A 21695-nucleotide genomic window follows, 5' to 3' on the forward strand; every position below is an offset into this window, starting at 1 on the left:
TTACAGCAGGAGTATGACAAGGCTGTATATTGTCTCCCTGCTTATTTCACTTATATGCAGAATTCATCATGCGAAAGGCTGGGCTGGATGAATCCCTAGCCGGAATTAAGATTGCCGGAAGAAATATCAACAACCTCAGATATGCAGATGAAACAACATTTGATGACAGAAAGTGAGGAGGAATTAAAGAACCTTTTAATGAGGGTGAAAGAGGAGAGCGCAAAATATGGTTTGAAGCTCAAAATCAAAAAAACTAAGATCACGGCTACTGGTCTCATCACCTCCTGGCAAATAGAAGGGGAAGAAATGAAGGCAGTGAGAGATTTTACTTTCTTGGGCTCCATGATCACTGCAGATGGTGACAGCAGTCACGAAATTAAAAAACACCTGCTTCTTGAGAGAAAAGCAATGACAAACCTAGACAGCATCTTAAAAAGCAGAGACATCACCTTGCCAACAAAGGTCCGTATAGTTAAAGCTATAGTTTTCCCAGTAGTGATGTATGGAAGTGAGAGCTGGACCATAAAGAAGGCTGATCGCCGAATAATTGATGCTTTTGAATTATGGTGCTGAAGGAGACTCTTGAGAGTCCCATGCACTGCAAGATCAAACCTCTCCATTCTTAAGGAAATCAGCACTGAGTGCTCACTGGAAGGACAGATTGTGAAGCTGAGGCTCCAATACTTTGGCCACCTCGTGAGAAGAGAAGACTCCCTGGAAAAGACCCTGATGTTGGAAAAGATGGAGGGCACAAGGAGAAGGGGACGACAGAGGATGAGATGATGGGAAAGTGTTCTCAAAGCTACCAGTATGAGTTGGACTAAACTGCTACCAGTATGAGTTTGACTAAACTGCAGGAGGAAGTGGAAGACAGGAGTGCCTGGCGTGCTCTGGTCCATGGGGTCACGAAGAGTCGGTCATGACTAAACAACTAAACAACAACAACCTAAAACTGCTAGTCAGCAGCAGCAGCAGCATGCACAGGGACCAGTTCCTGCAACAAACCTAGGTGTCTGCTCTGTCTCCATATCCACTCAGGCAAACCTATTGCAGTTACTAACAATGTGAGTTGCAACATCAAGGGCTCATTCACTTGTTCACCTTTAAATGTGTTTTAGGCTATCAACCGCTAGCAACAACCTTCTGTGTTGTACATAGGACCAATAGGGCAGACCCTATACAAAAGAATGAATGCACACAAATCTGATACCATAAATGGCAACACACAGAAATAAGAAAACTTTCTAACCTACCAGGCCACTCTATCACTGGCATTAAGACTGTCATTCTTGAACTGCAGGACTTCAAAGAGAAACTCCCGCATGAAATTGCAGCTTATCAGGAAGTTCATTTCTATTCATTTGGGCCTCAATAAAGACAATGGGTGACACCCAACTCAGTCAGAGTAGACCCACTGAAATCATTTCATTTCATTGTTTTCAATAGGTCTAATCTGGTTATGATTAACACTGGATATCAGCCGTTTTCCCTGTCTTACTTGATGTTTTAATTTACTCAGCAATGCTAAGATGATTGTGTTATCATCAAATACTGCCCTTGAGAATTTTTTTTTAAAAATTGTCCAGTAGCACCACCAACACGGCTACCTACCTGAATCTGCCATTGAGAAGTCACTGTGCTTATTCTGCATACATTTTTATTGAATTCTTACAGGCCATGTAACCTCAAACACAAACATGTATCAATATATCTATTTCCTTTATATGGCTGCTAAGGAGTATAGCATCAGATGCATTATTATTATTATTATTAGGAATTTTTTTTATATATATAAAGAAGATTGTATACCGTATTTTTCGCTCTATAGGACGCATTTTTCCCCCTTCAAAAATGAAGGGGAAATGTGTGTGCGTCCTATGGAGCGAAGACGCCATAGCCCCGCGACCGTCTCCCGGCTGGAGAGGTGACGCGCGGCTATATAGAGGCTCAAGCCATAGCCGCGCGTCACCTTTCCAGCCGGGAGAGCGCGCGCAGGGCAAAAGAAGCCCCCTGCGACCCTCTCCCGGCTGGAGAGGTGACGCGCGGCTATGGAAGGAGCCTCTATAGCCGTGCGTCACCTCTCCAGCTGGGAAAGCACGCGCGGGGCTAAAGAAGCCCCCCGCGACCCTCTCCCAGCTGGAGAGGTGATGCGCGGCTATGGCAGCAGCCTCTCCGCTGCGCCTTTCCGCTGCTCCCTGACCTGCTCTTGGGGGCTGGTGGTGGGCTTCCCCCCGCCAGCCCCAAAGAGCAGGTCGAAAGGAACCTGAAGCCTGGAGGGAGAGGGGTCAGTGCACACCGACCCCTCTCGCTCTCCAGGCTTCCAAGGTAGCCGCCTGAATGCACCTTAAACGGCACCTTGTTTTAGAGCGGGAAAACAAGAGGGGGGACATTCTCCCCCTCTCTGCGCAGTGCCTCCTGCCACTTCGCTGAAGGGGCGCTGGGCAGAGAGGGGGAGAATTTTTTTTTCTTGTTCTCCCCCCTCTAAAACAAGGTGCGTCCTATTGTCCGGTGCGTCCTATGGTGCGAAAAATATGGTAATTCAAATTACCCCAATACTATCAAGGTACTTTCACCTCATAGAATGGCTTAAATACCCTCAGACTTATGGATTTCCATGGGACAGAGAATGAACAACAGAATAATAAATGGATAACAAAACATATTGAAAGAAACTTATTTTATATAGAGAAAGAGAGGGACAATTTAAGCCACAGCACAAGATAGCATTGAATAGACACTTCTGAGCTATTTGCATAGTACTACTGAATTTTCAAGGAGGTTCACAATATGCTCTTTTACACACCTTTTACACACCACTGCAAACTAAGTGTAGTGCCATGACTGCTTTCATTGCTGGTATGGCAACAGAAGCATATTGGTAAAAATATTAATTGTACGCAGCTTTGCATGTGCAACTTTCTGCGTGGTGATGGTGTTGAGTAAAGAGTGCATCTGCTAAGTTCAGAAACAAGTTTCTAGATTTTACTTACAGATGGTTAATAAAAATAAGGCATGAAACAGCCATGTTTTGTATCCTCCACACACATTCCAGCATGTATTGGGATGTACATGCATGTACATTGCCTCTCCCAAATGTCCTCTTTTGCATCAAAATGGAGTGCATCAGGACCTAGGACGGGACTCAGCAAACCCAACACAAGGATTCCAGCTAGCGCAACAGGCCTCCCCCCCACATGGCCCCCACAGCTCCCCTAAATCTGCTCTGGAGAGTCAGGAAAACTCCCAAAACAGTACACAGGGGAGGGAAGGGGAGAGCATTCTGTCAGGCAAGCAGAAAGTAAACTATATAGGCATTTTAATTAGTTCACATTCTCGAAAAGGTGGTTGACATCTGCATTTTCCTAGAAAAATGAGGACACAATATTGCTTTGTTGCAATTAATATCCAACATGAAAAAGCTTACTTGCTTAAGTTTCTTTAGATCTTCATCAAGTTCCAAGTTGTCCAAAATAACAGCAACAAACAAACTCAGCAGAATCTACAAAAGGATTTCAAAAACAGAGCCCAATATTAGAAGCAGATAATGAAAGCCTCCCTCTACCAAATAGAAAAAATAACTTTGTCAGCGACAACACGTAAAAGGGGCTTCCTTTTCTCTTGGATCCTGGGTGTGCCAATCACAGAAGTAAGATTTATTTTATGTACATTACATTTTGCAGTGTTTGGTTTCACACTTTACCTCTAAGGTCTGTTTTGGGTTATGTTTTGTAAGGAAAGGCAACCAGTAAGTGGAAATATAATGATGATGATGATGATAATGATAATGGCCGATTCCTTACAAGGGCAAAGTACCCGTTTGGAGAGAGATCTGCATGGAGTTCAATATATAGGACATGGATGGTTTGCATGGACTTGCCAGTCCCCAAATGGCTCTGCTGTGATGCCTGCATGTGCTGAGGAGAAACGAGCTCTATGGAGATACGCCCAAGATGGAGATGGATTGTACTAATTAGTTGGCTTATTAACCAGCACCATTTTCTGGAGTTGGCTCTTTACAAGGGACTAGAACCACCAAGTCACCATGCATCCAATTCACAGTGTCTGCTCTAAAGGATATCATAAAGGTAAAGGTAAAGGGACCCCTGACCATTAGGTTCAGTCGTGGCCGACTCTGGGGTTGTGGCGCTCATCTCGCTTTATTGTCCGAGGGAGCCGGCGTACAGCTTCCGGGTCATGTGGCCAGCATGACTAAGCCGCGTCTGGCAAACCAGAGCAGCACACAGAAACACCGTTTACCTTCCCGCCGGAGTGGTACCTATTTATCTACTTGCACTTTGAGGTGCTTTCGAACTGCTAGGTGGGCAGGAGCAGGGACTGAGCAACGGGAGCTCACCCTGTCACGGGGATTCGAACCACCGACCTTCTGATCGACAAGTCCTAGGCTCTGTGGTTTAACCCACAGCGCCACCCGTGTCCCTAAAGGATATCATGGGCAACTAAAAAAAAAAAGTATGCTAAAAGATGTGCATTTATGAAAAATTTGTTCTTCCTTGCCACCAAATGGTGCTCAAATTTAATAATAATAACTATTATTATTATTATTATTATTATTATTATTATTATTATTATTATTATTATTATACTTCACCCACCTGACTGGGTTTAATAATAATATAAATGCTATTAAATACAATAAAATAGCAATTATGGAACATTTTTGACTGCATTTTTTTTACAAAAATGAAAATATTTAGCTCAACTCTGTTTCAGACTGTGGCCCTAGCCAGAATGATATTGAAAAGCTGTGCCTGATATTATCAAGGAATTGTGCAGTAGCTGTGAAATACGCTGCAGTTTAATCTGTGGTTATTTCCAGTCTCTATAGCTGAGAATGATAGACACACAATGGAGATTTTTTTACCGAATGTCAAAAACAAATCTAGAACATTATCACAAAAGAACAGTTAAACCTCAGCTTGTTATTTGTTTAACTTCTTCCATTCCCTTCTGGATTTTAATAATAGACTTCACTCTGAACACAGTTTTTGTTTTTCAAACCTAAACTCCATTCCAGCTTCTGCTGTGAAAGCTATTCATTTCTCTCCAGCTCTCTACAGATCCAGCTCCAAGTGCATACAATTAGCACTTTTGAGCTTTAACCCGCCTTCTCATTCTCATTTACTGCAACATTTTCCTGATCTTTTATCCACTTGTCATTGTGTCACCATATATTCTTAGGGCTTCACTGCCCTTCTTCCCCTCTTTTTTAAGCAGTGGAAATAAACTGAACCCCCCCTTAGTAATGTGGTGGGGCTGGTTCTGTTCCTCAAACAGTGGTGGTGTGACCACTTTACAAATGTAATAGAGAAGTGGCAAATCTCACTGCAATTGCATCGTCTTGCAGTGTGTGTGTGTGTGGTTTTAGGAAGGGGGTGGCAGGTGGACTGTACTATGAAAACTCAATATGCATTCCAGATGTAGGATCTGCACTATCTGAACCAGAGAGGGAAAGGAACTATCACTCCATCATGCAGCTGTGGTGAGTTTCATAAAAGCTCCATCTCCTTCATTGTGAAGTGAATTGCAGAAGACAACCAACTTCTTTAAACCACTCTAGAGTTCTGTTGGAGTGGAACCAACCAGTCATTCTTAGGAATTTGGGATAGGGGGTGGGATATAGGATTTATTTAGGGACTTTGAGATCCCTGAAAAACTGCTCTGCTGGGCCCACATGGAGCGCATTGCAGTAAGGCTTGAGGTCACCAGTGACCATAATCTGTGAATCATGACAGCTAGAGGGAAAGTACAGTGATGATCGGTGTAGGTTTCTGCTTCACTGTAGTCCTCGATTTCATTGGGAATTGTGACAGGTACCCTGTCTTCTCTTGCAGAGCAATGAGTCTGTTAACAAGAAGGTTGGTGGTTCGAGCCCACCCAGTGACAGCTGTGGGCAGCAGTCCTGCATTGCAGGGGGTTGGACTAGATGACACTTGGGATCCCTTCCCAACTCCACAATTCTATGATTTCATGATTGTAGGTAGCATCTGCAATATTATATTATGAAAAGGAGTATGGTCGTGGTTTACAAATAACTTCCTGTACTAGTGCAAAGACTAGCCACCATAAGCTGCAGGGCTGAACTTCAGGTTCCATCAAATAATTAAAACAGGGGAAATCTAGACACAGAGGGGCAAGCTTCCACCTGCGAAACCATGCTGAACACTCATTTGCCATTCTGCGTGCCTAGTTTACTGTGCTCCTGTGAGTGCTTCCATACCAAAACCAGTATGGAGAGCCAGTGTAGTCTAGTGGTTAAGAGTGGTAGATTTGTAATCTGGTGAACTGGGTTCGCTTCCCCGCTCCTCCACATGCAGCTGCTGGGTGACCTTGGGCCAGTCACACTTCTGTGAAGTCTCTCAGCCCCACTCACCTCACAGAGTGTTTGTTGTGGGGGAGGAAGGGAAAGGAGAATGTGAGCCGCTTTGAGACTCCTTCGGGTAGTGATAAAGCGGGATATCAAATCCAAACTTTTCTTCTTCAATATGCTACAGGGAGGCAATGCAGGGCAAAAGTAGATGCTATACTGGCTATTGCTTACCCCATGCTAGTTGAGTTAAAGGGAATGCGGGAGTAGAGAGAGAATCACCTGTGGGAGACAATACTGAGCTAGATCAACCAGTAGTCTGACTCAATACAAGGCAGCTTCCTCAGACAGTTGTAAAATCTGATTTCTCCTGTGCCTCGTTTCATTCACATATGAGCACGAGCAACATTTCAGAAAAGTAAATACATGAAACAGCAAGGCATACAACATACCAGGGTAGCAAAAAGATGATAAAGTATGAAGTAGATAGCGACAACAGGTGCCCACATATGCCCGACAGCATTAAGAGTTTGATCCATGACATCTACCCATCCTTCCTGTGTAAGGATCTGGAACATGGACATAAAAGCCTAAAAGAGAACATAATCAAACACAAAGCTCAGTTGGGCGCGCTTTATTGAAACAAGCGAATAATATCCTGAACCCAATATCCGTGTCTGCAATTGCATGCAGCAATCATAACCTTGCTAGCTAAAATGTGGGTGGAGTTTGGTTTCCTGCTTGTAAAAATGCAATGGGTCACTATAAGACTGTTTTCAGTGCCTCAGAGTTCTGCTTGCTAAGATTCCCAGCTACCTTAGTCTACTCCTATATGCTGTTGTGATATCGCAGGCATGCATTTTCACCCAGAGCACACGATAATCCTGTATGCATGCTGGTTTTTCCTCATCATCAGAAGCAAACATGTAGTTGAAAGGAAAGGTGGGCTGTATCTCTCCATAAAACCCAAGGAGAACACTGCACATGAGTAGCTGAGCTGTAAGTTCTTTTTAAACGCCACCTTTAAGCCCCTATCCCCTTTCTGTCTATGCCACTGCATTAGGTCTTCACTAGGATTCAAGGTCCGTATAGTTAAAGCTATGGTTTTCCCAGTAGTGATTTATGGAAGTGAGAGCTGGACCATAAAGAAGGCTGATCGCCGAAGAATTGATGCTTTTGAATTATGGTGCTGGAGGAGACTCTTGAGAGTCCCATGGACTGCAAGAAGATCAAACCTATCCATTCTCAAGGAAATCAGCCCTGAGTGCTCACTGGAAGGACAGATTGTGAAGCTGAGGCACCAATATTAAACCACCTCATGAGAAGAGAAGACTCCCTGGAAAAGACCCTGATGTTGGGAAAGATGGAGGGCACAAGGAGAAGGGGATGACAGAGGACGAGATGGTTGGACAGTGTTCTTGAAGCTACCAGCATGAGTTTAACTAAACTGCGGGAGGCAGTGGAAGACAGGAGTGCCTGGTGTGCTCTGGTCCATGGGGTCACGAAGAGTTGGACATGACTAAAGGACTAAAGGACTAAAGGACTAAACAACAACAACAACAGAACTCAAGCCTTTAGCCCAGCAGACTCTAGAACTCTAGAACTCCCTACAAGTAGCAGTTCTGCAGGAGCTGCATCTATTACTGTTTTATCAGAGTTTATCATTATGCTTCTATTGACACTTTTACTGATCTTGTTGTATTCTGTATGTTCTATACTGCCTTGATATATCTTATGAAGGAAGAGTTTATACGAATTTTTCAATAAACGCTAAAAATTAAATATGTCCAATATGTTGAAGTTTCATCACTCGTAGATTTCCTCAGATATGTCTCCTTCAGCTTTCTTATATCCATTCATTTGCATAGAGGCTACATTCAAATAAACTCTTAACTATCAGTGGCCCTGATCCAGCTCTCATCATGAGGTATGAACATGCAGCTAGTTGTGTGGGAATATGAATGGGGGATGTACTTTCAGATACACACTGGAATATGTTTCTTATTCTAAGCAAAATAGCACTGGTCGGCTGCATCCTCCCCCTGATACACATATGAAGAGTATCATATCTCTTTCCAATTTACACCCACAATTTCCAATCCAGAGTGATATTCAGACATAAGCCTGCTTAACTGGGTCAGGGTGACAGTGTACATATCTTGTTCATGGTTTATTTGATCTTTTTGGCATCTCTATATCATTTATATCTCAATAGCTTAGAAAGTACAGCATGTTTCGCTTAAAATGAAACTTTCCTCTCTTCTTTCTTAATGCCAAATGAATGGCATTCATTTTCTACAGCACCACATTTTAGAAAGGACAAATTTTATGTTAAAACAAAAAAAATAGACAACCAAACCTTTCATTTAAAACATGCTTCATTCTAATGTTACTCCACGTAAATCTTTCCTATTATTAAAGTTCTCTGTATCGGAAAACACCAGTTTAAAGAAAATGCTAAGGCAGTATACAGTGATTTTAAGTTCAGCAAGTAGCAATCTTTCTTTCAGAGCAAGATATTTTTAGTTGAAAGGTACACTGTTCACCATTTATGTTAAAATGAATCTGAAACGCAGCTACCTAGCTGACAGAACCAACAGCTGTGAAAATGAGACCTGGAGATTTATGCAAATGGAGGGATTTTGAATTAATTTATGTTGTGTGGCTGTGTGGTGGAGGCTTCAAGTTCCTTTTGACCCTCCCCCCCCTTTCTGAAGATTAGTTAGAGATTCTGATACTGGTAATCAACTAGAAATTATTTCCAAAATACAATATAAACCGACCAATGTTAAAATGCATTAGAGACCACTATTTTTGGTTCATCCATCAATCAGTGTTAACATCATCCAGTATTAAGGTCTGAAATGGTAGCATTATACAGAGTTCTCCCATTCCACAACATTCAGTGCAATCTGTCTCATGCAATACAATCTTGTCTGATGTCGTTACAGGTATCCCCCCATTTAGGCATGTTCAAGTGTGGGGACACACTTGAAGAGCCTCAGTAAAGCCTCACTGTGCTTCTGGCTCATGAGGAAACCCTCCCCAGAGCCCAAAGAAGACATTTTCTGGGCTCTGGGGAGGGTCTCCACAAGAGCCGGAGGGGCAGCGGGCCTTGCCCCATAAGTGCAGGTCTTCCCTCAAAAAGCATTTTGCTCAACTGTTGAAACTCTAGTTTCTCATCTGTACCAGCCAAGCCCTATGAAATAAATACAATTTCTCATGAGAGAAGGCAGCCAATTTAATTTCAAGGTAATAAAATGTTCCATATTTTCTTTAGTGTGGACATGACTTTGCAAATCCAAGAAGTGGAAGGAAACACACTTGAACAAGTCCATTTCAGAGGCTCACACTGACCTGAAAACAAATCTATCAGACCACATAAGAAGACAAAAATGGTCCAGAGAATGCTGTGTTCGGTAACCATAGTGACCATAAGCTTCTACTTATTTACTGTTTGTCAGGTAACCATGTGAAAGCATGCAATTTAGAGGCATTAGGAAATGAAGGTTGTCTGCCTTTTCTTCCCCTTTCTTTCAAAAAACCCACAATGTTCCTATAGCGCTTTTCCTTTTTTTTTTTTTTTTTTTAGTTCTAGGCTTTTGATTCAGCGACATTAATGGACATAGTAATCAATAGTTCCCATTTGGCTCAGCACACTTGCTTTTCAGCATCTAGGGAAATGGCAGAAAGAAAGGTACCATGACAGCAAGCAACTGCCATTTTTTTACTTTTGCTCTTGCTTAGTGGCAAGCAATACAGGACAGCAAGAGGGTATGCCAACAATCAGCTTGTGGATTTTGGGACACTTCACGTATACACTTTGTATGACATCTTAGCGCTGCACAGTATCAATCTATCATCACACCACACAATATGTGCAGAAGCTTCTATTAGCTGAGACAACTCTTAAGGAAGTTTCCGGCTTTGATTATCTTGGCATGTCTGATTTCAAAATTCCCCCTTTTTTCTGTTAGAAAAAGAAACCTCCACTTGAACTTATTTTAGTCAGAGTATCCAGAATTATAAAATAACATATTTTGCCTCTCTCTTTCCATTCCACATTTTCTAGATTGGGAGCCAATGGGTTGTTTATCAGTGACATTTATTTGGTCAGAACATTTCCTGACATTACCTGCACCTCATTCTCTGTTCATTCCAGTACATTTTAACACTTTGGCTGGAAAATCCCATGTCACCACATTCAGTGGTTTTAAAAGAACCCAAACTAAATAGCAGCTGATTTTGCCATCTTATTTAACCTCATGATCAGGCCAGCCCTTCTCACCGTAACTGTTATGCATTGTTCACTTTAGCTATAGACTGGAGCATTACGTTATGACAGCTTGTGAAAACATGGCCTGGATGTCTTGCAAAGAGTCTAGTCTACAGGTTCTGACATTTTCAACCCCCAGAGCCTACTTGGAAGGACTGAAAATGATTGAGGCCTAAGAGGCACAAAATGGCCGTTCAGGGCCAAAGATGGCGGCAGAGTTTGTTCTAAACAGGTGGCAGTTACTAAGATTGCTTTCTATGGATGTCGTATTTCTTATTCTGATCCAAGGACACATTTCTCACCCTGAGTTACAGCTCTCCTCGTTTATTCTTCTGTGTTTACACAAAAAATGAAGGAAAGCAGTCTGGATCTTGCTACTGCTGTCCCTGTCTCTGAAGCTAAGTGCCTGGATGATCAGTGCCTGAGGGGATATCACTGGGGAACTACTCTGAAAAATCTGGAGAAAGGGCAGGAAAAAAAGGGGAAGAGATCTTACGCTGAAATGAATATGTAAGGTTTTTTTCCAACACCGGCATTGCACTAGTTGAACTGGTATCAGCTCACACTATGAGACTTCCCCTTCCTTTTATCCTGCTTGATGCCACCCTTCAAAATCTGCTCTTGAGCTTTGGAGGACCCTCTGAAGCAAATCTGGGGTGTGTGCAAGGGGCTGTAGAGGGATAAGGGAAGGAGAAGTTCTATTAAGGGTGTAAAGCCTGCTTGTGTAGCACTGGACACAAGCCAACGACTCACAGAGCAGTACCTGTAAAGCTATTTTTAGAGTTGTTTTGGGGTCCAGAAGGCAGCACAGGATTTAAAAACTAAATGAAGTAAATAAGCAAAAGGCATTACACAGCCTTCGACAGTACATTCCACAAAGCAACAGAAATCCGCAACCCCCCCCAACACACAGGAACAACATGATCTTTACCCACACCTTCCAAACAGCTGGCGTTAACAAAGCTAGAATTAAAAGAAAAAGGCATTTGTAAGAAAGACGACAGAATCATAGCTGATTGCTTGATTGGTTGTTGTTTTACACTTACCCTTGGAAATGTTGTAAATCTGTCTAGTTCTTCCACAAAACAGAACATCTGCAAACTGATTGCTGACATTACAATTAATAAGCTGGCAGTAAATACAACTAAACTCCCAAGTTTTTTCCCGGGTCCAAAAATCTTATACACAAAGTCTTCCAGAGCAGGAGAAATCTTTATAAGTCGAACTACCCTGAGCACCTGCAAGAGGAAAGGAAATACATTATTGATCTGACTGTAGGGTGTCAAATGGGTATAACACTGAAGGTTCTATTTCAAGTAGGCTCCTAGCATTAAGTACCATGTGTTGAATGGGAAAGTAACAAGTGTCCTGGTCCATTGATTTCCTTCAGGTTTTCTATTGCTTCTGACAGCATATTGTTACAGCACGTTAATTTAAAAAGGGTTAGTGAGGCTCAAAAAGAGCGAAGCATTGAAACACAGGACCACAGATCAACTAACCATTGCTTTGATCTTGAAAAACCATATGTCAGTTCTTAAGTTCTATATATCAGTGCAGTGCAGGCATAGGCAAATTTGGCTCTCCAGATGTTTTTGGACTACAACTCCCATCATCCCTAGCTAACAGGACCAGTGGTCAGGGATGATGGGAGTTGTAGTCCCAAAACATCTGGAGGGCTGAGTTTGCCTATGCCAAAGGGAGTGTGTACAAGGTTTCATGGGGTTTTAGGCTCATGTCCTACCTTCACCCCAAAACACAATACTGGTTACTTAAAAATATAAATATAAAGCTTTTTTAAAAACACACACACAAAAAAAAGATGTATTTTAAAAACACTGCACCTTAAAACAAACAGAAGCATTGATGTGGTCAAAATGATCAATATTAGTCATTCCTTAAACTTTAAACTAAAACAAAACGGACAGTAAGCAACTTGCACAAAAGAGAATGATTATGTTCTGCACTGCGAGCACATCAGTTTTCTTTTTCTTTTTGCAAATGTATCTTCAGTTTAAATGCAAGTATTTATTTACAAAAATCAGCCTCGCCTCCTCTGAGAAGCGGACGGTGCCTCAGGGTTTAAACATTTTGGCAATATTTCAGAAATAACTATTTCCAAGACATAGAACTATTGTGTCGAAGTTCTAGAGTGTCCTTGTGTGTTTAGTTATATAACGTCCCCCGCCCACCAGCAGTTGTTTGACTTGGGACGGAAGTTTTCATCGGAGCAGCTCACTGAGACAGTAGCACAAAGGGTCAATGCCAAGGTCTTGATCCAGTTAAACCCTCCTGATCCATGACAACTATTTAGAGTAAAGTGGGGCGGGGGGGGGAGGAGAGGAGAGAGCTACAGCTATCTTGGGGTCCCTTCCTTGGGGTCTCTTCCAACTCTGTATTTTTGGTTTTTATGGAAGCCGCCCAGAGTGGCTGGGGTGGCCCAGCCAGATGGGCGGGGTATAAATAAATTATTATTATTATTATTATTATTATTATTATTATTATTATTATTATTATTATTATTATCTATGAACTTTCAGGAACACATGCTTAGTTTTCCCTTTAGCAGGCCTTCTTCCTTCTTTCATGCTTCCTCTCTCGGTCCAGGATATAAAATTACACGTACTGGTTACATCTTGCATGTTTACGAAGTGTTCCGGAAAACTAAAGAATCCTCTTGTTGCTGTTTTTGGGGGCCAGCAGAACAGAAGGAACATCATTGGAACAGCGCCCTGCAGTTATGCAGAGTTGAGATTCTAGGACAAATACATAGGAAGGTGCCTTGTTCGGCAGACAAATTAATGAGATGTTTAAGGATGATATGAAGAAAAATGGATTTGGAAATACCAAATCAAAATTTGAAATTGAAATATTGAATAGCAAATATAAAACATTGGCAAAAATGTATTAAATATTGCTGGAATGGCATCTGAAAGATGAAGAAGTAAAGTCAGTAATGATTCATTGGGCTAAAGATTTTGGTTACAAGATAAAGTTAGAAGATTGGGAAAAATTATGGAAAGAAGGAATAAAATTTACAGCGTATAATGCCTTAAGAGAAAATGTGATGAAAATGATGTATAGATGGTATATTACACCGGTGAAGTTAGCCAAACTCTATAGGGTAGATAATAAATGCTGGAAATGTAGGGAAAAGGAAGGTACCTTTTATCGTATGTGGTGGGAATGTAAGAAAGTGAAATGCTTTTGGGATATGATATATAATGAAATTAAGAAAATGTTGAAATATACATATATTAAAAAACCAGAAGCTTTTCTACTGGGAATTGTAGGTACAGTCATTAACAGAAAAGATACTAAGCTTTTCCTATATGCAACAACCGCAGCAAGAATTTTATTAGCACAGAAGTGGAAACAAGAGGGATTACCGACAAAGGAAGAATGGCAATTGAAGTTAATGGAGTATGCGGAACTGGCCAAAATGACGGGAAGAATCTGAGAACAGCGGGACCAGAAGTTCCTCAAGGACTGGACTAAATTTGTAAATTGTTTGGAAGACAATTGTAGTCAATCAAACACGTTGGTAGGATTGGTTGGTCTTGTCAACAGTGACTGCCAGCAACTCTCCAGCATTTCATACAGGACGTTTCCAGCCCTACCTTGAGATACCCAGGATTGAACCAGGAGCTTCTGCATGAAAAGCATTTGCTTTACCTATGGCCCTTCCTGGGACATATAAAATAACCACACAACAATAATTGCTCACAAATATTAAATGGAATAGGTGGAACATGGAGTGAAACTGCTCTTGCAGATCCTCCTTAGGTGTTAAAAAAGTTTTGTTTTCGTTTTAGATTTTGAGCAGTTTTAACTGTTCTGGTACAGGTGCCCCTGCCCCCTCTTAAATTGCCTTAATCGACATTTAAGTAGTACATTAATCTTTCCAGGAACTATTCTGCTAGTCATTTGTTTTCATTAAGAGAGAAAAGGGCAGGGCAATCTTCAAAGTTCTTTACTTCCACCAGTACCTACATTTACTCATGTGCATATGGCTCTGAACATCCGATGGAGGCATTTTGAGTCTTGTGCAGTTCAGTGAAGCTTGCATCATTAAGGTAGTGTGAGGATCGACTTACACTTTTTTCTTTTCTTTTTTAACTGCTGCATTGGCTGTCATGGCTTTAAAATCTTGAACATTTATACCTTCTTGGGGGAAAATGTGCAGCAACACTGTTCACGATGCTAAAGATCATCCATGGAATGATCGTTTCATTGCAGGATATGACTTTGTGATATTCACTGCAATTTTTAACTTCGTATTGTTTTGCCCTACCAATTCTCCAATGAACTCAGGACAGCACCTATTTTCCCCGTTCTCAAATACATCAGCCAATAAGTCTTCGTTTTCCAGAAATACTTGAGAGCTATTTGTTCTGGACAGGATAGTCCATAGTAACTGACTTACAAAAGAATCTAATTGGAAATGAATGAGTGGTTGGGTGGAATGTCCTTTTAGCGCAATCTGGATCTTACTGTTATCCATCCAGAGCAATACTACCGTATTTTTCGCTCCATAAGACGCACCTGACCATAAGACGAACATAGTTTTTAGAGGAGGAAAACAAGAAAAAATATTCTGAACGAAACAGTGGATGTATGATTTTTTGGGTGCAGGCTGTAGCCATAGACATGCTATGTGATCTGATGGTGAATTTGGGGTGACCCAATGCAAAAATCCTGAGGATCCATGTGGATCTGTGCTTTGTAACCACATTTGTAACCAGGCAGCCACATTTGTAACCAGGCAGCCTCCTTTATTGCTAGCATCCCTTATCTCCCTCCCCGATCGCTTCCTGATTAGCGGCTATGTTTCCACACCCACTTCCCTCTTTTCTTTTCTTTTTTTAAAAAAGCATGATCTGCTTTTTGCCCCTGGGCAATTCGGCTCCAGGGACCATGCATTCACTCCATGACACACAGACATTTCCCCTCACTTTTTAGGAAGAAAAAAGTGTGTCTTATGGAGCAAAAAATACGGTACTTCTGCATTTTCAGCCTGCAGGATTCCCCACCCCCATTTCTGGCAGTGTTCCCCTGACCCCCCAAAATGGCTGGGTCCAAATGCCACAGAATGCACAGCTAACCCAAACCTATCTTTCATTGCTGGGATGATTCAGCACTAGCCCATGCCAACTTCCAACTTCAGATCACATTAATGCAGGACACAATTCAAGCAAAGTTAAGCACCTTTAAATCCTTTTATTTCAGTGGGGAGAACTAAGCACATTTTGGCTGTGTCATGCCATGCAGGAATACATAAAAAACCCCAGTGTGGAGTAGGAATACTAGATTTCCCCCCTGCTTTTCCATTTTGTACACAAGAGCACACAAATTGTGTTGTAAAAAAAGATTACCTCTTTGCAGTTTGCAAGGTGAATGGCAGCCCTAGTTGTAAGCAAGAGTGACTGATGCATTGAAAATAAAGGAAAAGCTAATAAATATTGCAGTCTCTGGTGCGCAGCGTGGAAGCATAGGAAGGTGAAAAGTAGGTCTGGCAGATAAATCAGGGTGTGTTTAACATGGGAATTCCTTTCCCAACTACCTCTTTGCTGCTTGGCTGGGGATATTGTAGACCTGTCACCATAAGTATTAGAATGTTGGAAGATTTGCCTAGCCACCGGAAGTATCTAGGTGAACATAATCTTTTGAGCCAGTTGATTTAGAGATGTGTTACATCACTCCCTAGGAATTTGATTGCTCATGGATACGGTAGATTTCTAACTGTCACACTGGCACAAATGGTAATGCATTTTGCAACCTCCCCTGTCATTTGCCGGTAGGAGACTTGGATTGCAGAAGGTGACCTAAATCTTTCAGTGTGGCAGATGCTCCTGCTTGAGAAACATATGCATCTTTATCTTTACACAGTAAATTTAATGAAGAAGCTGGCTGTAAGAACAGTTTTGATAACAGGAGCATTCTTTATTTAATGGTGTGCCAGGATCTCTGCGATGCTGACTGACTGAAGAATCATTCCTAAAGCACTTTCAGACAGGTGTCCTTTTTTCTTCTTCTTCCAAATATCAAATAAAAAGGTCACAGTTGTCTTGAAGGACTCGGAGCATGTCTGTGGTTAAAGGAAAAGCCAACAGTGCCTGGCTTAGAATTTACTACGAGGATTTGCCTAACCACTGGAGCATCTGGGGAGATTAGCCATGCAGTACTAACTCCCTGATCTTTACTGCTGCAGCGGGTTAGGATAGGAAAGGCCCCTGCTGTATTTAGCTGGGCAGGATGCTACCACTGGTGCAATCCCCATGCTGGATCCAAACACAGCTGTGTTTACGTGGAACTGGCAAAGCAATATCTATCATCTATCTATCTATCTATCTATCTATCTATCTATCTATCTATCATCTATATCATCTATCGTCTATCTATCATCTATCTATCATCTATATCTATCTATCTATCATCTATCATCTATCTATCTATCTATCTATCTATCTATCTATCTATCTATCTATATCTATCTATCTATCTATCTATCTATCTATCTATCATCTATCTCTATCATCTATCTATCAATCATCTATCTATCTTATCTATCTATCTATCATCTATCTATCTATCTATCTATCTATCTATCTATCTATCTATCTATCTATCATCTATCTATCATCTATCTATCATCTATCTATCTATCTATCTATCTATCTATCTATCTATCATCTATCTATCTATATCTATCATCTATCTATATCTATATCTATCTATCATCTATCTATCAATCATCTCTATCTCTAATCCACAATGAAAGAAGTCCAGGAAAGAAGTCTCCTTTAAATGATCACTTGCATTCACCATAGGCAAAATGTAAGCAAATGACAATAACCTGGACTGAAGAAATAAATGGCAAAGTGATGCTAAGAATCCATCTTCGTTTCCAAGTTAAATGCATTTATAATTAAGATGTAAATATATATACTTAATAAATGAGTTTGAAAGCTCACTGGGGCAACCTAAATATTTCACAGGCAAGCATATACCTATTTATTTTTAATCTTTATCCATAGCTCAGTCGGTAGAGCATGAGACTCTTAGTTTCAGGTTCATGGCTTGGAGCCCCACGTTGGGCAAAAGATTCCAACACTGCAGGGGGTTGGACTAGATGACTCTCAAAATCCCTTCCAACTCTACAATTCTATGATTCTATAACAGTTTCCAGTAAAGGAACATTTGGGACACAATGCAAGGGGAAGCTGGGTTGATGTTTTATTTGCTCAGGCCCCATTGAAACAGGAGCTCTGCAACAAAGATTTATTCAGGATTGTCATTCTTTGTTTTATGCTTGAGAAATCTAGCTTGCCACACAAGTAGTCTAGCCTGATGCTTCTGACTGCAGTCAGCTCCAGAAATTCCCATTTGTTGAAATAAAGAATCTTTATATGTTCCAAGGATGTTTTGATGCTAGCACATATTTTCTGGATGGATTTTGCAGATCATCACCAAGTGAATAGGGGAAAGCTGTTCAGATTTCCATAATTTCAGAATACTTGACTCTTTTCAGTTGACTGGACCCCGTTCACAGTTTTAAAAAGATTTATCTGCACTATTCATTATTTACCCTTTATGTATTATTAATCACTTGCCATTCATTTCAATTTGTTTATCAATAATGCATGAGGGTGCGTTGAGTTTTTTTCATTTGTAAAAAGGGAAATTCGCCACCTCATTGGCTATGGTTGAAAACTGCAATTTTCTATCTCCAGAAATCATTGTTTTGGCTTAGCTCATTGAAACCATATTCTCTGAACGGTTTTTCTCATGCCAAGTGCCTGTCGAACCTGCAAAAGGGTTGCAGCTGCCTTAGTTGGCAAATGAACAAGCAAAAACAAAAAAAATGGTAGCAAGAGTTGATTGTGCAGTACTTGAGGACTGAAAGCTCCTCACCAAAGAATTGCTGTGTTAATTCAAATAAACGAAGGGCTCCCTCCCTTGCTTGCCCATTTTTCTGCCAATAGTGCCCAATTCATTCTATTTCCAAGCGCCAACCACGAATCATTTCCTCAGTTTTCTGCTTCTCAGGCCATTGCCCATGTCATCCCACATCCTTTGGTCACCTTTCTGCTTACTGGAATCCCTAGTCCATTTTTAATTTAAGTGCTGTGAAGTTTCTTCAGAGCCGCTTCTTTGCAAGCTCCCTCTTGCCTCAGTTTCCTGCCTCCCCAGATCTTTCCCTCAAGTCTCATTATCTGCCCATACTTCCTTCAGGTTCATCATTCTCAGCCATGCCCCAGTCCACTGCCTACTACTACATTGTCCTCCCTCAGTCTCCATGCTTTCTAGTTTAGCACATAGCTGTGACATGGGGCAAAATGTTAGGTTCCCCTCCTCTTCCATCCCCGATCCAAATTAGGATCACCAACACTTGGTTTACGTAGAGCAAAAATGAGTCTGGTCATGCAACTCCCATGTTATGTGCAATGCAGCTTAAAATTCTAAGCCATTGTACCAGCTCAGCTAATCAGTGTAAGAGATTTCACCTTCACAAGCACAATTCAATATAGATTCTCCTTTGCTCTGAGAATATATTCTAGGAACAATGTAGGGATCACACAGGCTCATAGGTTATGCTAAATAAGCTTTCCCATTGCCAAAAGAAGTCAAATGTAGGGGCTTTCTGTGTCATATGCTGGCCTACTTTCTGCACAAAACCTTCAGTCCAAACCTGAAGAATATACATATACAAAAGAGTTTCAGTTAGATTTTTTTATCTTCATGACCTTCAAATAAAAAAGTACTGGAGCACAATGCAGCCAAAATAGGTTTTTTTATATTAAAAAAAAGTCCACTGACTGGAGTAGAAAATATTTTAACGCATGCTTAACGCTCCCATTTTAATCATTGGGACCTTAAACTGACTGACTTTGTAGTGTTATCTTCAATGCACACCAACAATCTGAAGATGTATTTGATTTTCAGGCAGACAGGAGAGCTAGAACCTCTCCAAACTAGTGTTACTTTGTGGGTGTATTCTGTAACATGTCATCAGTGCAGTAGTGGTGGATTTATATTGGACCGTACAAACATCATTCCACTTTATGAGTTGTTCAGTGATGCTGCCCCAATTGCCATTTTCAGTAGTACTCTTGCATTATAGTGCAACAGAAGTGGGGTTCCTTCCCTCCTCCACTCAAACACTTGCGTCATGAAAAGTTACAAGATTTCAGCAGAAAGTCATGGGTAGGCAAACTAAGGCCCGGGGGCCGGATCCAGCCCAATTGCTTTCTAAATCCGACCCATGGATGGTCTGGGAATCAGCGTGTTATTACATGAGTAGAATGTGTCCTTTTATTTAAAATGCATCTCTGGGTTATTTATGGAGCATAGGAATTCATTCATTTATTTCCCCCCCAAAATATAGTCCGGCCCCCCCCACAAGGTCTGAGGGACAGTGGACTGGCCCCCTGCTGAAAATGTTTGCTGACCCCTGCTCCAAGTCATGCATCTACTGTAATCAAAGCAGTATGTCCACTCCAAAACCTTTGCAGTACAAACAGTATTCAAAGTGGAAACACATATAATGGTTCCAATACCATCATGAGCACAAATAATTTTGAATGCACAATAAAAATGACAGTTGGAAGGGCCCTTGTTTACAGGGCTTAGAACTGTGACAATGATATTCTCTGGAGCTTTGGAAAGCTCTTGTGGCACCCAATTGGATGTGAGTAATGTATGGCAGGGTTACCATTTTTCATAAAGTGAAAATCCAGACACAAAAGTTGTTGAGCTTCTTTTGCAAAATCTCCAAAACAAATGAAGTTTTTATGCTATTTTTTTTTCAAAATTTGCCAAAACAAACCACCCCAACACTTCTAATACGGGCTGCCATATTCCCAGGTTTTCCCAGATATTTTAACCAATTTTCAAAAGTTGCGCTGAGGCGCTGTTTTTGATCAACAAATCCCAGGTACATCCGAGACATTCCGGACGTATGGCAACCCTAATGTATGGGCTACTGTTGAAAGCAAACAGATTTATATTTCCTCCACTTCTATCCTTCATAACATCTGGCCAGCTGAACTATCTGAGATGACAACATGGTGCTGCTGTGAGTTTCCCCAACCTCAACCCCATTCCCATTCCATGTCAGCCATTTGCAGTCCAAGGAAACTCAAAAAGCACTCGCATCCTGCCATACATTTAAGATCACTAGCACAGAGGGGCAGAAAGAGAGAGGAGACTCTGCTATCAACAGCAGCCACACACTACACATACGATCTAATTTTACCTTTATAAAGTAGGTAAACTGGCTATTTTCCAATGAACCTGAAACATCAATGGAACTTACTCCTACCTAATCATATGTATGATTTCAAATCAGATCTTTCCCGTATAAACTGTACCTGAAAATATGTAAATTGTGAATGGTAGAGGTCTGGATAAATATGAAGAGTAGTTCCAATAACCAGCAGCAGCTCAAATTTGTGCAGAGATGAACTGATGTAGCCAGTAAATCCCAGGCACCAGATCTTCAGAAGAGCTTCCAGATCAAACAGGACCGTAAATGCAACCTGGGGGAACATATAAGAAGGGGGTGAAGTCTTCGGATCAGGCATTCAGAGATCTCCCAGAAACGCTTCTTCTATTCCCCTGGGGCAAGTTCAGAGCGATCAGATGGGTAAACCGTGTCCTCATCACGTGTTGCGGTGAGATCACTAAGATTGACATCACTTGTTTGTGTGGGTGGGATCATTGGATAGCCACAACAATCCGATTGGGTCCCTCGGTTGCTGGGGCAATTCTGGCTAATGGGGTTGATAGAATTTGCAGCTGGTGGACCATGTTGCGTTGAGCTTCCTCTTAACGCCTCGTGCATCGGATCTCCCACCCACCCTCCCTATATTTAGGGTCTTGCTATGACCTTGCTATGCCGTCGTGGGTCGTCGGCAGGGGCAGGGGCCCGGTAGGAATTTTCCCATTTGGCTGATTGGCTGGTGCCACTTGGGCTTCGCCTGCCGCGTAGCAAATCGTCACAACTTTGTAAGGTTTGGTGGTTAGGCATTGGTTCAAGATGTGGTGGAGGTGAGGTTGTCACACCTGCCCCTCCCAATGTGCGAAAGGGTATTC

General features: G+C 41.6%; 1 protein-coding gene across 7 annotated transcripts in view; it reads right to left on the reverse strand.

Annotated features, from left to right (window-relative positions):
• Nucleotides 1-21695, reverse strand: part of NALCN (sodium leak channel, non-selective) — a 185602-nt gene that overhangs the window by 59107 nt on the left and 104800 nt on the right. For all 7 annotated transcript variants that reach the window (XM_081198228.1, XM_081198229.1, XM_081198227.1 and 4 more), the window contains 4 exons: nucleotides 20972-21139; nucleotides 11648-11839; nucleotides 6778-6915; nucleotides 3425-3499 (listed from right to left, as the gene is read on the reverse strand). In XM_081198228.1, the coding sequence (XP_081054354.1) occupies nucleotides 3425-3499; nucleotides 6778-6915; nucleotides 11648-11839; nucleotides 20972-21139 (573 nt within the window). The remainder of the gene's footprint in view (nucleotides 1-3424; nucleotides 3500-6777; nucleotides 6916-11647; nucleotides 11840-20971; nucleotides 21140-21695) is intronic.

Source organism: Podarcis bocagei, assembly GCF_964188305.1.
Source record: "Podarcis bocagei genome assembly, chromosome: 6".
NCBI classification, from domain to species: domain Eukaryota; kingdom Metazoa; phylum Chordata; class Lepidosauria; order Squamata; family Lacertidae; genus Podarcis; species Podarcis bocagei.